This window comes from Phoxinus phoxinus (genome assembly GCF_949152265.1).
Source record: "Phoxinus phoxinus genome assembly, chromosome: 19".
NCBI lineage: Eukaryota > Metazoa > Chordata > Actinopteri > Cypriniformes > Leuciscidae > Phoxinus > Phoxinus phoxinus.
Window position 1 is genome coordinate 12,650,531 of NC_136894.1, and position 15,541 is coordinate 12,666,071.

At 39.3% G+C, this 15,541-nt stretch overlaps 1 protein-coding gene across 1 annotated transcript; it reads left to right on the plus strand.

The window, feature by feature from the left end:
- The first annotated feature begins 3,096 nt into the window (after positions 1-3,096).
- Positions 3,097-6,725, plus strand: LOC306987066 (uncharacterized protein). Its single transcript, XM_079591031.1, has 4 exons — positions 3,097-4,097; positions 4,236-4,421; positions 5,450-5,687; positions 5,882-6,725. Exons 1-3 carry the CDS (start codon positions 3,785-3,787, stop codon positions 5,500-5,502), a joined length of 552 nt encoding a protein of 183 aa, XP_079447157.1. The 5' UTR covers positions 3,097-3,784; the 3' UTR covers positions 5,503-5,687; positions 5,882-6,725.
- Positions 6,726-15,541: the final 8,816 nt, after the last annotated feature.

The following is a 15,541-nucleotide window of genomic DNA, read 5'->3' on the forward strand; positions in this document are numbered from 1 at the left end:
CTACCTTCCAAATAAATCAATAATTTGACACAAAATATTGATTTAAAAAGGAGTGTATTGATTTAAGAACGATTGTATTGCTTCCGTGTCCATGACAACGCTCTGTTTTTCATGGCAACAGTGTGTTATCAAGAAATAACAGACTGCATTCTACATTAGAATTTGACCAAGCCATGTAATAATAGGTAGGCCTAATAATAATTATAACAGAAGATAATATCTCTAGTCTATCCTAATAATTATTATAAATACAATGTATATAAAATATAAATACAATTTAAAATATTAATAAATGATTTATTTTGATTTATTCTGGAGATGCACTGAATTTTGGTGAATAAGAGGACCCATTTTATTTTGATGCACATATTTGTACATTAGCAGGAAATGTAGCACAATATGGATGTAAAAAGCAGTTATAATTAGCCTATGTGACAAATCAACAAATAATCGTGATAATTAATCGTGATCTCAATATTGATCAAAATAATCGTGATTATCATTTTGGCCGAAATCGTGCAGCCCTAGTATTGATTATTGATTTAAGAAGGGTGTTGGAGATTTATACTGGTAATAGTGAATAACTGGGTATTGATAAGGGCAGAACTGCAAATTCAGTAGTATTGAAAGCCAGCGCAACAGCACTATTGATGAAGGCAAAGGCAGCAGGAGTGTGTCCTGTGCAAAAACGTATATCACAATACAGTTTCTGTATCTAAACAAATATTGTATCGATCAAAAGTTTTGAACAATAAATCATTTTTTATTTTTTTTAAATAAGTCGCTTGGAGTCCTTAGCTCGGCTGACTGAGGTGATGGCATGATCAGTAAAGACCTAGGCGGAGTCTGACAGCTCGAGAGACAAGGCGACACGGAAGGACCAAGGACCCAAGGACGAGCATGTGAAGAATCAGTGGTTAAAACTTGCTGTGTTCCCTTTATTTTCCTGACGACTGCTTCTCAAATCTCGGGTCTCCTGCTAAATGGTTAACTCACATTATTACTGTCTTACTGAAATACTTCTGCTAATCAGTTGTGGGCCACTATTACATAAAACTGTGTCTATTAATGCAGATTGTCTGTCGTTCTCACTACTTTGAGGAAAGATTAAGCATGGAGCAAGATTTGTTTTACCAAAGTTTGATACATCAGTCATTCATGCTAGAGCTTGGCTAATATATGCACTGTTATTGATACAGTTTCCACATGTTCACCGCAATAAATTAGAAAAAATACTCGGTAAATACATTTTATTCGGTTTGTTGATAGACATGCACTTCTTAATACTAATGGTGCAACATCTCATAATGTACCGCTCAAACTGAGTAGTGTATCACTGAGAAACATCCTGCTCGAGTCGTCCTTGCGATGGAGGTTCGGGTTGACTATTTCTTCTAAAGTATCATCATCGGACTCACGCACAGATTGATATGGTAACATCGACGCCATTATTCGTACTGTGTTTAGTTTACGGTGTAGGAAGCCTCAGGACAATCAGAGCTGACTTTGTTAAGGCAATGGGTGTTTTTGTTTTCGACACGCGCTTTACATGGTAGACCAATCACAACAGACTGAGCTGTCTGGCCAATCAGAGCAGAGTAGCTCGCGGAAAGGAGGGAGAGAGATTGCTTCATCTGACGAGTCGTTTGAGAATTATTGAAAATGTGGTGATATGCAAATATTATGAGAAAATGAAACAGTTTTTTGACCTTTGATCCATGTAAACATGTTGTAGGAGACTCCAAAACAACATTAGGAAACTCTAAAATAGCATAATAGGGGCACTTTAAGGCATTGTAACATTACTGGGCTGAGTCGGCAGAGGAGAAGGAGCCAAGGAGCCGTACCGGACCAGCACAACCAACACAGAAGATAATAATCTCATCATCAACATAAAAGCAGAAGGCAAGCTGGCAAATGCGAGTGGTTTACTCCAAAATAGGGAGCTCTTCACGGGCGAGAAAGTCAGCTGCTATGATTTTATTAAGCCTCTTTTTTTGGAAACGAATAGTTTATTTATTTTTTAACATTAAGGGTTTCCCGTGACACATGCTGGTGTTCGAAACTGCATCAGCAGTAGAATCAACTTGCATCTGATATGGTTTAGTAACATTCGAGAAAAAAACAAAGCATCTTATTACCTGATCATCCTCTTTAACACTTCTTTCCTTGCTTTTGCCATCTGAAAAGGACTTCCAGGCTTAGTGTGGCTGCTTGTTTGTATCATTCACCCCTTGAGATGTTTGCCGCCTCTCATCTGCCATATTGACCCAGACTGGCTCGTAGTACAGCACACATTTCCTGCGAGAGCTTTGATGTTCTCTCTCTGAGCAGTAAGCTGCACTCACAAACAGCGCCAGCTCGGCCTGCATGAGGGCGTCTGGAGACTGACGAGGTTGTCGTGATGATAATGAAAGCGGGCCGCACTGAACAGAAGATAATCTAGATGAGCCAGACGGAGCTCCTCAGAGAGAAAGAGAGTGGGAGAGAAAGTCCGAGAGGTAGAGGTAGAGAGAGAGAGAGAGAGAGAGAGAGAGAGAGAGAGAGAGAGAGAGAGAGAGAGAGAGAGAGAGAGAGAGAGAGAGAGAGAGAGAGAGAGAGAGAGAGAGAGAGAGAGAGAGAGAGAGAGAGAGAGAGAGAGAGAGAGAGAGAGAGAGAGAGAGAGAGAGAGAGAGAGAGAGAGGGTAAAAAAAAGGAAAAGAGAGGTATGTTTGTAATTTACAGGAGGGCAAAGAGAGAGCTAATTAACCCTGCTTCCTAACCATGTCACAGGCCCCTGGAGTATCAAACAAGAGGAAATGGTCCTCTACAGTGAATTACACATACACTTAGGAAAAATAACGTCCTTTGAGTTTCAGAAATGAGTGACTATTTAAAACTAACAGGGAAGAGTCGTTTTGAATTTGAATGAATGTGCTTTGGTTATTGTATTTGATTTCAGGTTGATAACACACGTTGTTTTAATTGACTTGATTGACTTAATTGACTTAATTAACTTGACTTAATTTAATTGACTTGATTGACTTAATTGACTTAATTGACTTGAGTTTCGCTGCGGGGCGTGGTCATAAGCCAGTTAAGCATTTATAGCCAGCTAGTCAGTAGAAGTAGTCAGAAGAAGCAGTCGAACAGCAAGAGAGAACTTCAGTGTGTGAGTGTTTACTTTTCTCATTCAATTTGAGCGCGGTTCTTTGTTGCTAGGAAACTTTGTATTGTTTAGTGTGTTTTACTCGGGCAAAACGCGAGCGCACGTGGCATTTGTTTGGGTCGTGACTTGAGTTTCGCTGCGGGGCGTGGTCATAAGCCAGTTAAGCATTTATAGCCAGCTAGTCAGTAGAAGTAGTCAGAAGAAGCAGTCGAACAGCAAGAGAGAACTTCAGTGTGTGAGTGTTTACTTTTCTCATTCAATTTGAGCGCGGTTCTTTGTTGCTAGGAAACTTTGTATTGTTTAGTGTGTTTTACTCGGGCAAAACGCGAGCGCACGTGGCATTTGTTTGGGTCGTGACTTGAGTTTCGCTGCGGGGAGTGGCCAGCTGTATTCAACAATCAGGTGTTAGGCGTGTATAAATAGGTTTAGTGCTCAGCGGTCGCGGCGGCGTGAAGCCCTCATCGTGTGAAGACCGAAGAGTGTAAAGACCAACGACTCTACCTGTGCGACTCCACCGAGCAAGGACACCGACTAGGCACTTGAGTATTATTTTCTCGCTGTTTGTTTTATCATCTTGTTATTTTCTCTCTTCTACTCAACTTTCAACTGATCTTTCTGTTTGTGAGTTTTTACACCATGTGTTTTACAATCCCTACTATTACTAACATTCGTAAATCCAATGTCACACGACGGAGGCGGCACAATCCTAACAACCTTCGTACCCTTCCCATGTCTTCTAGTACTATCTTCTCTTTTCCTATTGGTCTCTGGAATTGCCAGTCCGCAGTTAACAAAGCTGATTTCATTACATCTATTTCTAGTCATTCAGGTCTCAGCCTTCTGGCCCTGACTGAGACCTGGATCAGACCCGAGGACACTGCCACACCGGCTGCCCTCTCCACTAACTTCACTTTCTCACACACCCCTCGTCTGACTGGAAGGGGTGGAGGTACCGGTCTGCTCATCTCAAACGATTGGAAATTTAATACTTTACCACCTCTGTGTAACAACAACTCATTTGAATCCCATTCTATTACCATCACTAGTCCTATTAAAATTCATTGTGCAGTTATATATCGTCCCCCAGGTCAGCTTGGCAGTTTCTTAGAGGACCTTGATGTGCTACTTTCATCCTTCCCAGAGGATGGCACTCCTCTCATAGTTCTTGGAGACTTCAACATCCACCTTGAAAAACCTCAAGCTGCTGATTTCCACACTCTGCTTGCCTCATTCGATCTCAAACGAGTATCGACTGCTGCTACTCACAAATCAGGTAACAAATTGGACCTTATTTACACACGCTACTGCTCCACTGACCATACTCTTGTCACTCCACTGCACACCTCAGATCACTTCCTCCTCACTCTCAACCTCAACCTGCCCCAGAACACAACATGCACTCCTCCACAGGTCACCTTTCGGCGTAACCTACGCTCACTCTCACCCTCTCGTCTATCCTCTTTGGTCTCGTCCACACTTCCTCCACCAGACCAGCTCTCAGAACTAGATACTAACAGTGCAACTGATACTCTTTTCTCCACTCTAACATCCTGCTTGGACAATTTCTGCCCCCTTTCCTCCAGGCCAGCCCGCGCCTCTCCCTCTGCCCCCTGGTTATCTGATGTTCTCCGTGAACATCGTGCTAAACTCAGGGGTGCAGAGAGGAAGTGGCGCAAATCCAAAGATCATACTGACCTTGGTCTTTATCAATCCCTCCTCTCTTCCTTCTCTGCTAACATATCTACTGCTAAAATGACTTACTATCACAACAAAATTAACAATTCTTCTGACTCTCGCATGCTTTTCAAAACCTTCTCCTCCCTTCTTAACCCTCCTCCTCCTCCTCCTTCATCAACCCAAACAGCTGATGATTTTGCCACATTCTTCATAAACAAAACTACCACCATCAGCGGCCAATTTACTAATCCACAAATTAACACACACAGTTTACCAGCTAACACACACATCCTACCCTCTTTCTCCTTGCTTTCAGAGACCGAAGTCTCCAAACTCCTCCTTTCCAATCGCCCTACTACCTGTCCGCTTGATCCTATTCCCACTAACCTACTTCAAGCTATTTCTACTTCTGTTATACCCACACTCACACACATCATAAACACATCTCTTCACACTGGCACATTTCCCACAGCTTTCAAGCAGGCTCGGGTAACCCCACTGCTTAAGAAACCCACTCTAAATCCAGCACATCTAGAGAATTACAGACCGGTATCCCTTCTTCCATTCGTCGCAAAAACACTTGAACGAGTTGTTTTCAACCAGATCTCCTCCTTTCTTACGCAGAACAACCTATTGGACAACAATCAGTCTGGCTTCAAAAGGGGACACTCGACTGAGACTGCTCTGCTCTCAGTAATTGAAGCTCTGAGATTGGCAAGGGCAGCTTCCAAGTCCTCAGTTCTCATCCTGCTGGATCTGTCTGCTGCCTTTGACACAGTTAACCACCAGATCCTCCTGTCTATCCTAAAGATGAAGGGCATCTCGGGAACTGCACTCCAGTGGTTCAAGTCTTATCTCTCGGGTAGGTCCTTTAGGGTGTCGTGGAGGGGTGAGGTGTCTAAGACCCAACATCTAGCCACTGGTGTGCCTCAGGGCTCAGTGCTTGGACCACTTCTCTTCTCCATCTACATGACATCACTAGGATCTGTGATTCAAAAACATGGCTTTTCCTACCACTGCTACGCTGATGACACACAACTCTACCTCTCATTCCAGCCTGATGATCCGACGGTAGCCGCTCGCATCTCAGCCTGCCTGACAGACATTTCTGGCTGGATGAAGGACCACCACCTTCAACTAAACCTTGCGAAGACAGAGCTACTTGTAATCCCGGCTAACCCAGCACTTAATCACAACTTCACCATCCAGCTAGGCTCGTCATCCATAACTCCTTCAAGATCAGCCAGGAACCTTGGAGTTGTAATTGATGACCAATTGAATTTCACAGACCACATCGCTAGCACTGCCCGGTCATGCAGATTTGCCTTGTACAACATCCGAAGGATCAGGCCCTTCCTATCAGAGCATGCTACACAACTCCTTGTTCAGGCGCTTGTTCTTTCCAGATTGGACTATTGTAATGCTCTCCTGGCTGGTCTCCCAGCTTGCACTGTCAAACCTCTGCAACTGATCCAGAATGCTGCAGCTAGAGTGGTCTTCAACGAGCCAAAGAGAGCACACGTCACTCCTCTCCTCACGAAATTGCACTGGTTGCCGGTTGCCGCTCGCATCAAATTCAAGACACTGACGTTTGCCTACAGAACAACCACTGGCACTGCTCCCCTGTACCTGAACTCATTAATTCAGACTTATGTGCCGTCCAGAAACTTACGCTCTGCAAGTGAGCGGCGTCTGGTGGTGCCATCTCATAGAGGCACGAAATCTCTCTCTCGGACCTTCACCATGACTGTTCCCTGCTGGTGGAATGGTCTGCCTAACTCAGCCAGAGCTGCTGAGTCTGTAGCCATCTTTAAGAAACTGCTGAAGACGTATCTTTTTCGGCAGCACTTGAGCACTTGATCCAGTACTACTAACACTAACACTTTCTTTTCTGTTCTACAAAAAAAAAAAAAAAAAAAAAACCTTTTTGTACTGTGAAGGGTTATAGCACTTACATACTGTTGTCCTACTGCTAGTTTAATTGCTTCTATTGTTTCTCATTTGTAAGTCGCTTTGGATAAAAGCGTCTGCTAAATGAATAAATGTAAATGTAAATGTAAATGTTTTGTGTGGTTATTGGCAGACTAGGAAATGTAAATCATTGAGGTTTTAGTGTTCATGTCACTAAATGACTCATAGTATCAATGGGCTTGGTCCACTAATGTCAGAGCTGAGGCCTGGTGGTTACTGCATGGGAGTTCTTGTGACTATGCTATAATGCAGGTTGGAAAGGATTTTGGATTGAAATAAAAACTATTGTGACTGATTTGGAATAATCACAAATGATTCTAATAGAGTTTGATGTTAGCATGTTGCTTAGCTAATAAGCATAAAAAACAAAATGCACAGACAAATATTGGACATTTTTTTAATTGTCAATACTTGTTGGTAGCCTATTGAATGAAATCCTGGTGAAAATGAAAGCACTTAATTGTATTGCATGTACATATCTTAAAAGTGTATTCTTTAAAAAAACTGTACTTGAAGATAATGTCATGTTTAAGAAAAAAGGCTGCTTAAAGGGATAGTTCACCCCCCCCCCCCCCCCAAAAAAAATAAATAAAATAATAATAATACAATTCTGTCATAATTTATTCACCCTCAAGTTGTTCCAAACCTGTATAAATGTCTTTGTTCTGCTGAACACAAAGGAGGATATTTTGAAGAATCTCGACACCCATTGACCATATTATTTTTATATTTGGGTGAACGATCCCTTTAAGTGAATTTATTTATAGACAATGATTATGAAATTGCATATAATGAGTGACGTATAATGTCATAAATGGGTAAAAAAAAGCACCCTAGAGTTCAACTAAATGCATTTATTATACATTTAAACTATAATACATTTTCATTCAATTGCAATGTGAATTAAGTGTCTGAAAACATGCACTTACGTACCGGTATATTATTTCTATAATAGTATCTAATAATCTTGATTCATTTTCATTTCTATACAGTATGTTTATAAATTAACATTAACCTAAATTCCTAGAATAATAAATGCTGTACAAGAAAAATGTTCATTGTTAGTTCATGATACCTAATGCATAACGTTAAAAAAACTAACCGCATAACGTGTACCGTTTCTCTCAACTCCTGGAGGAATTGTCACACTACATTGTAGGATTGCGTGACTTTGCATTAGAATTTGAACTAAAGAGCGTGTCCGAGGCAGCAACTTTTAGAGCAGCTCTCTTTGAACCCATCATACCTTAAGTGGAAGAAGAGTGCAGAGAGGAATGTGAAGTGAAGGATACCTCAAGAGAAAGTGGAAGGCATATCTGAGATTGTGTAGTGCTGTTAGTGTTTAATGTTCACTCCAGTGGCAGACAGACCCACTGCTGTGTGTTCCACACATCCTCCAGCAACAAGCATCCTCATTACCATGCCTAAAATTACCCTTTGACCCCTGCTCCAGATGGCTTGTGTTTTCATTCTTCGGGAAAAAAAAATGGAGAGTGTTTTGACACCATCAGGCTTCAGGCACGGGAACAAACCCTGACAACGGCAAGCTAGACGCGGCTTCTATAGACATATTGTGTGCTGCCGCTTCTCTTGCCTGAGCGTGTGCATATCGTTACTGTTCATTAAGAGAACATCTGCATGCTGTTTGTTTGTTGGCAATATGTACAATGGGGAAAATATTCATAAATAATGACCTTGAGCTTGTGAAAGGTACTATACAAATAAAACATGTTCGTGCAAACAGACCCCTAACCTTAATTATTAAACTTTGACACATGACTCAACTTGCAATTTTTGTGCTATAGGGACATGATACCTCAAATCTTGACTTTTCTAAGCAATCAGACTGTGATAAAAGTGGATGCTAAAATATTATGCTACCAATATTACCAATGCTGAAAACAGTTGTGCTGCTTAATATTTTTGCATTATTTGATGAATAGAACGTTAAAAATAACAGCATTTTGTAAATGTCTTCTCTGTCAGGGATCAATTTAATACATTCTTGCTACAAAACACAAATTTTTGAACAGAAGTGTAAATTTCTGTATATTTCTTATAATGATAAACGATAATGCCATATAACTCTTATCCTTAATGCTCACCAAGATCTAAGATATAGTAAAAACAGTAATATTGTTTTTATTACAATATAAATAACTTCTATTTTATTATATTTTAGAAAGTAATTTATTCATGCCATTTTCAGCAGCCATTACTCTCTCTTCAGTGTCACATGATCCTTCAGAAATCATTCTAATATGCTGATTTGCTGCTCAAGAAACTTTATATTTTCACAGTCAGGACATGTTTTATGAAGGATATGAATGTCAACAAGCAGGAATTTACTCTTAACTTTGCCATTCGATGATATAAAGCTGGACTTTTCGACTAAGCAAATACAACCAATGCTCCGTTTGTTCTTCTACGTGTTGAGACAGAGAATGCTCTTCACAAAGGATTGGACTGCGGTTGTGCCAAAAACAAAGAGGTTCCATTCAAAAGTCTTCTCACGCCATCATCGCTTCTGTTTCATCCCTCCGTCAGGACAGGCCACGAGCGGCGCGGTGAAGAAGAACTGAAGTCAGTGGAGCATCAGCTGAAATGTGGCCCTAATCACAGCGGCCTGTGTATGAAGACGCTGAGATCATCCATATGCTTTAAACAAACTTGAGGTTTTAATCAGGTTTTCAAAGAAAGGAAGAATTTTGTCCTTCCTCTTTCGATTGTAATCGTTCTCTCCCACTAACCCCTTTTTGCTTTTTCTTTGTGCTGATGTTCAGGAATGTCTCTGTGTGTGTGAGTTTGAGGGGATATTTACTTCTGAAAAAAAAAAAAATGGTAAAAAAACAGTGTCTACTCTCCAGGAACCTTCTGACAGGAATTTCTCACAGAGGATCTTTCATTCTTCTCCTTTGGATACGCATTCATGTGTGCAGCTGGCCACAAGTTCCTTTAAAGTCGGCATGAAACGGAAGCTGAGATAGTCTTTTCTTCCCTATATGCGAAACGGCTTCTTGATCAAGAGAAATGAGGACGGGGCTTGATTTGGTCCATTGGGAATTGATTGGTTTGCTACTGCTGTGATGTCAAGTGATTGACAGGTTGTCCCGCCCTTACGCTATAGTAAACACATCATCAAAGAAGAGAAGTGATGTTGCTGCAATAGGGAAGGTGGAGTTGTTTTGATTAAAGATGATTGATTGATTGATTGATTGATTGATTGATTGATTGATTGATTGATTGATTGATTGATTGATTGATTAAAATAATAATGTGCACAGATAAATCGTCTTCAATATTCCACCCACTCCCCTCAAAAAGGTTTACAAGAAAACGTTCAATGAATTCTTTGAGGAGAAAGTTAAAGATGAGAAGGTTCTGATGCAGTGGATGCAGGCGCTGGAGGTATATTTCATGGTGACTTTAAAGCGGCGTGTGTAAACTATCAGCTTGTGCAGCTGGCTGAACGAATCACATCAACACAAACAATAAAACCCAACTCACTGCGACACATCATCAAATTTAAAGTAAAGTCTTCTGACATGACCAGTTATCAAAATATGACTTATTACATGCAAATTGTGGTCTGCGTACTGTAATCTGGTCTCTGTATGCCCTAGATACCTGCACGTGAGGAGTAACTAAATATTGTGGAGGAATCTAATTGTTTCAGAGGAAAGTGAATGCTAAACATCGCTCATGGCGCATGTCCCGTTCCTGTCAAGGATTGTTTTGGTCTACATTAGCATTAGAGGCACCAAGCCAGAGGAAAATGTTATTGCTCTCTGATGCTTTTCCATAGATCAGGAGATATATTGGAGTTTCATTGACATATTTCTTAGAAATAAAAAAGACAAGAGACAGTTGTTGACATACAGTATACAGAGCTGGGCCTATACATTTAATTTGATTTGCACAGCTCAAAAGTTGGTGTTGGGAGATTTTGATGGGATACTTGGGATACTTCTTTCTAAACCAGAGGACACAGATGTGAGATTCCTGTGGTCTTTTTTTATGATAAAAAAAGTGTAGACTATATATACACACTACAGTTCAAAGATTTGAAATAATTCAAATGATTTAATGTTTTGTTTTTAAATTTGAGGTAAGTTTTATTTTTATTTTTCTAAATGAATACTTTTATAGCAAGGACGCATTAAATCAAAAGCGACAGTCCTAAAGACATTTTTCCTTTTCAAAATATTTGTATTTCAAATAAATGCTGGTATTTTTCTATCTTTATTAATAGTTTATATTCTATTTAAAGAATCCTGGACAAAATCTAGGCCCATCATGTTTTCCACAAATATTACACATAACTGCTTTTAACATTGATAATAATAATAAGAAATGTTTCAATAAGCAAATGTTTGGAAATCAGCTCATTAGAATGATTTCTGACTTGAGTAAATGACTGCTGAAAATATATTGGCAACCAAACTCGCAATATGACTTCAAGATTGTTCTTAGCCACAACATTACAGTATTTTACATTAGTTTAGTAAAAAAAAAAAAAAAAAAAAGGAGAGAGAGAGAGAGAGAGAGAGAGAGAATATTTCCAGTAGGCCTACTTATTTCCAAGATCAAAGGGATTTTTTTACAAGGCTATAACTATTAAAAAAACTTTAGACCATTTATTCCTATGTAGATTATGTTTCAAAGGTCTCTAAAAATATGCCAGAAAGCACCCATCTTGTGGTTTTATGTGGTGTTCTTTGTCTGATGTGTGCTTCATCTTAGGATCTGTCTCTCCCTAGTGGCGCGTAAGTGGTTCTTACGTTTCTCAAACAATCACACGAGGAAAGAATATAAATATTTAATATTTGATTAAAACTGCTTCAATTTCATGGTTCATCAGGGTATAAATAAGTTCCTCAAAATAACATTAGTTCTTGTGTCCAACACTTAAAGCTGTAATCTGAACCCTCATTTCAAACATTGCCTACTGACAGTCCAGTAACGTAATGGCATATTTATATGGATTTTGTAGGCACTAAAAATCTATTATGGAGCCACAGCCTTCAAGACGAGCACCTAAACGCTGATATCCCTAATGATGAGCTTCCCGTCGCTGTTTACAGAGTCCAGCAAATGCCTATTAGTGGCTGCATACAGGCATGACTGCAGGGGTCGAAGCCCCTTAATCTTGTTTAATCACTCTCTGAGACCAGTCAAAACACAAATGGGATGCAGATCCCAGATCAGCCCTGGTCTTATAACTATTACTTAGTGACAAGCGTGACTGACCCTGGGACAGTTCAAAAGTCTCCACATCAGCAATGGCAATCAGAGCATTTCACTCTGATCTCTGTCTTGCATCTCGAGTTACACATAAAACGTGTGTGTGAGCCTCTGTTTTGGCCTTGGTTTTAACACAGCCCTCTGGGGTTATAAGGGGCCCTGCAGCAATGAAGCAGAAGGCCAGAAAAATACATTACGCAAGTATGCAAGTGCAAATGCAAATGTTTGACCAACGCATTGTAAGCATGGGGCTCTGTTAAACATGCTTAAAGGGTTAGTTTACGCAAAAAAGAAAATGCGTAAACTAACCCCACCATGTTCTCACGCAGTGAAAAATACATCGCGGAGCAGAGAGGACACTGACAACGCGCTGACAGACAAGGTTACTTTTCGGTTACTTTTAATATTAAACATATTAAACAAAGTTTCACCTTTCAATTTTTTAAAAAGAAATTTAAACAATAAATACCGTTTTGTGGCTCTTTAATGTGTCTGACAGATCGCTGTAGAGCATCAGTTAAAGTGGCTTGTGAACTGATCATCTCTTCCTTCTAGTTCACTTATCAAATAAACATGAATGAACATAAGAAGGAATGTTGTTTTAACCGCGGAAAGGCGTCAGTACACTCCGTTTTTCAAGTTCAAATCCTCCCATGTTAATCTACTAACTCGCCTGACTGCTTTGTCGGACAAAATGCTTTGTCGAAGTATGATTGGTCAGATCACCTGTCAATCAAGCTCCCTGCAAAGGGTCAATTACACTGGCTATTATTACCCATAATTTTAATTTGAATGATAATAAGCCTTTTTTAATAGGCTTTGTTTTGTTCACATTTCCATTGTATTCACAAAATTACAGGACAAGCATTTATTTATGAAGAGAAAGTTGAACAGACTGACTGTAGGTCACTTTTCAGGTTTCATCATGAATGTTTGTCCAAAAAATTGCAATAAGCTTTGTGCTTTGTTACTTTTGATATGAAACAAAGTCTCAGCTTTCAAATTCTGTCCATTTTAAGACAAATTTCAAACAATAGGAAAAACATGGCGCGAGAGAAAGCACCGAGTGAACGAGATCATCCCTTCCTCTTTACTGTTACAGAACCAAATGAACATCAGAAAATATGTTGAAAGATACAGTCCAGCTTACCGATATCTGTATCATGTCTCTCATGTAATTGCTCAATCAGTGTTTTAATCGCAGAAACACGTCAATCAGCTTGTAGAAAAGCCATTCATTGACTTGTTAGTCAGTAGAGCGCACTCGCCACCAAGTGGACAGGGGTGAGAATTACAGTTACAAGACACAATAGATCTCAGTGAAATCTGATAAAATGACGGACAGCTTTTAGATTTATAAAAAATAATCCGTACATTTTCAGTTAACACGACCAATACAGCCGTTAAGATTGTTATAATTTATAAAGTTATAATTATGGATATTTTTCTCACAAAAACACATCGCTTCTCTCTTCAGAAGGTCTTTAACCCCCTGGAGCCGTATGGATTATTTTTATGGATGGCCTTTTTTGGGCTTCAAAAAACAAGGTGCTATTCACTCCCATTATAAAGCTTGGAAGTATCTTGTAATATTTTTTTGATATGACTCTGATTGTGTCTGGCTGAAAGAAGAAAGTAGGCTAATATACACATAGGATGGCTTGGAGGCTGAGTAAATTATGGGACAATTTTCATTTTTGGGTGAACAACCCTTTAATATGATTTATTGTGTTATGGCATTAACGAACCCTAGTAGCCTCAAGGGGGCAATAGTTACATTTAAGAAATCGTTGATGCAAAAATACATATTCTATCAAAATTTGCTAACCATCATGTGATTGCAAATGACTTGAAATGGTGCTCAAGTCATGGAATATAGCCTATTATGGTGCATTTTTTGTATTGTTAAGGCTTGTTCACACCAAGAACCATGACTACTATTATAACTAAGTTAGTGTCCATATTCGTCAGTTATGTTGTCCGCAGCTTTAAAGTCTGTTTTATAATTTATAATATCGTCTGCTATAAACTAACTAAACCATGGTCGCATGACTTCAACATCTCTCCACCATTAAGCTTCCAAACACTCTTTCAGTCTTTATTTAAAAAAACATTTCCCTTAAAGTTTGTAATGAGGCTGTAAAAGCAGACCAGTGATTAATATTCCTGACAACCTCAGTAGTCCCATTTAGACTACCACCTTTTTCAACACAAAAGCTTTAAAAAAATCACAATGAGGTATTTCTAATGTATTTTATGTGTAGAATAAAACATGAAAATATATTTTGCGAGTTAACAACAGACGTTGTTTATTTCAGGCATTTAAACAAAACAATTAAAAAAGCTCAAAGACAGAACCAGAATCAGAAGTGCTAAAATGCTAACCCATTTACAGGGTTTGGTCTATAAACATATTTCATTCTTGCATCACTCTATAGCATGGAAAGGTCACCCAAAAATGAAAATGTTTTTATCATTTACCCCCAAGTTGTTCAAAACCATGAGTTTATTTTTTTCATGTAAAAAAGAAAAAGATATTTTAAAGAATGTTGGTTACCAGACAGTTGACGGCACCCATTGACTTATTTAAACCTTTATTTAACCAGGAAAGAAGAATTGGAATTGACTTAGGAGAAAAAATACTATAAGTCAATGGGTGCCAACAACTGTCTGGTTACCAACATTCTTTAAAATATCTTATTTTGTGTTCAACAGAAGAAAGGGAGTCATACAGGTTTGGAACAACACGAGGGGGAGTAAATGATGGCGATTTTGGGGGGTGAACTATCCCTTTAAAAGGTGTCTAGCGACCCCACCCTACCCCGGCCTCCATTTAGATTCACCATTTGTGCTAAAAATTCACAACGCATCTAAAAAAGAACATAGACCTACATTTCTTTAAATGATGTCAACAGTTCAGTACAGCAACTGTTGTACTGTCAACAGTTCATGAAACAGGCTTATTCAATAAACTAACAGAACTGAAAATGTAAGATTCTTGTGCAGTTGCCTTAATGTAAACATTTAACTTGCTTGAGGGGACAGGGACAGCTAGGATAGCCTACCAGAACCACGTCACATTTGAGCTAAAACAGACGCATTGCATCAGTGATTTAGGAAATCTCCCGCAAAAACTCAACAAAGGTAAGGATGGAGTATAGTGTGTAGGGGTATGTCTAAACCAATTTCATACAGTGGTGCACTTCAACTGCACGGTTTAACGCAAGGCACATTCTTTTGATTGTGCAGCAGTGACATCTAGCGGTCAATGTGAGAACAACCAGTAAGGCCACCACCAGTTGACGTCGGATCGATCGATCTTGTGTACAGTCAAAGAGTACAGTGTAGGGTACAGTACACTGTAAAAAAACAAAACAAACAAAAAACCTTACTAGATAACTTATAGAAGATATTTTTTAAGAATATGTGTAGGCTAACCAAACAGTTGATGGACCCCAATGACTTCCATAGTATGAAAACAAATACAATGGAAGTCAATGT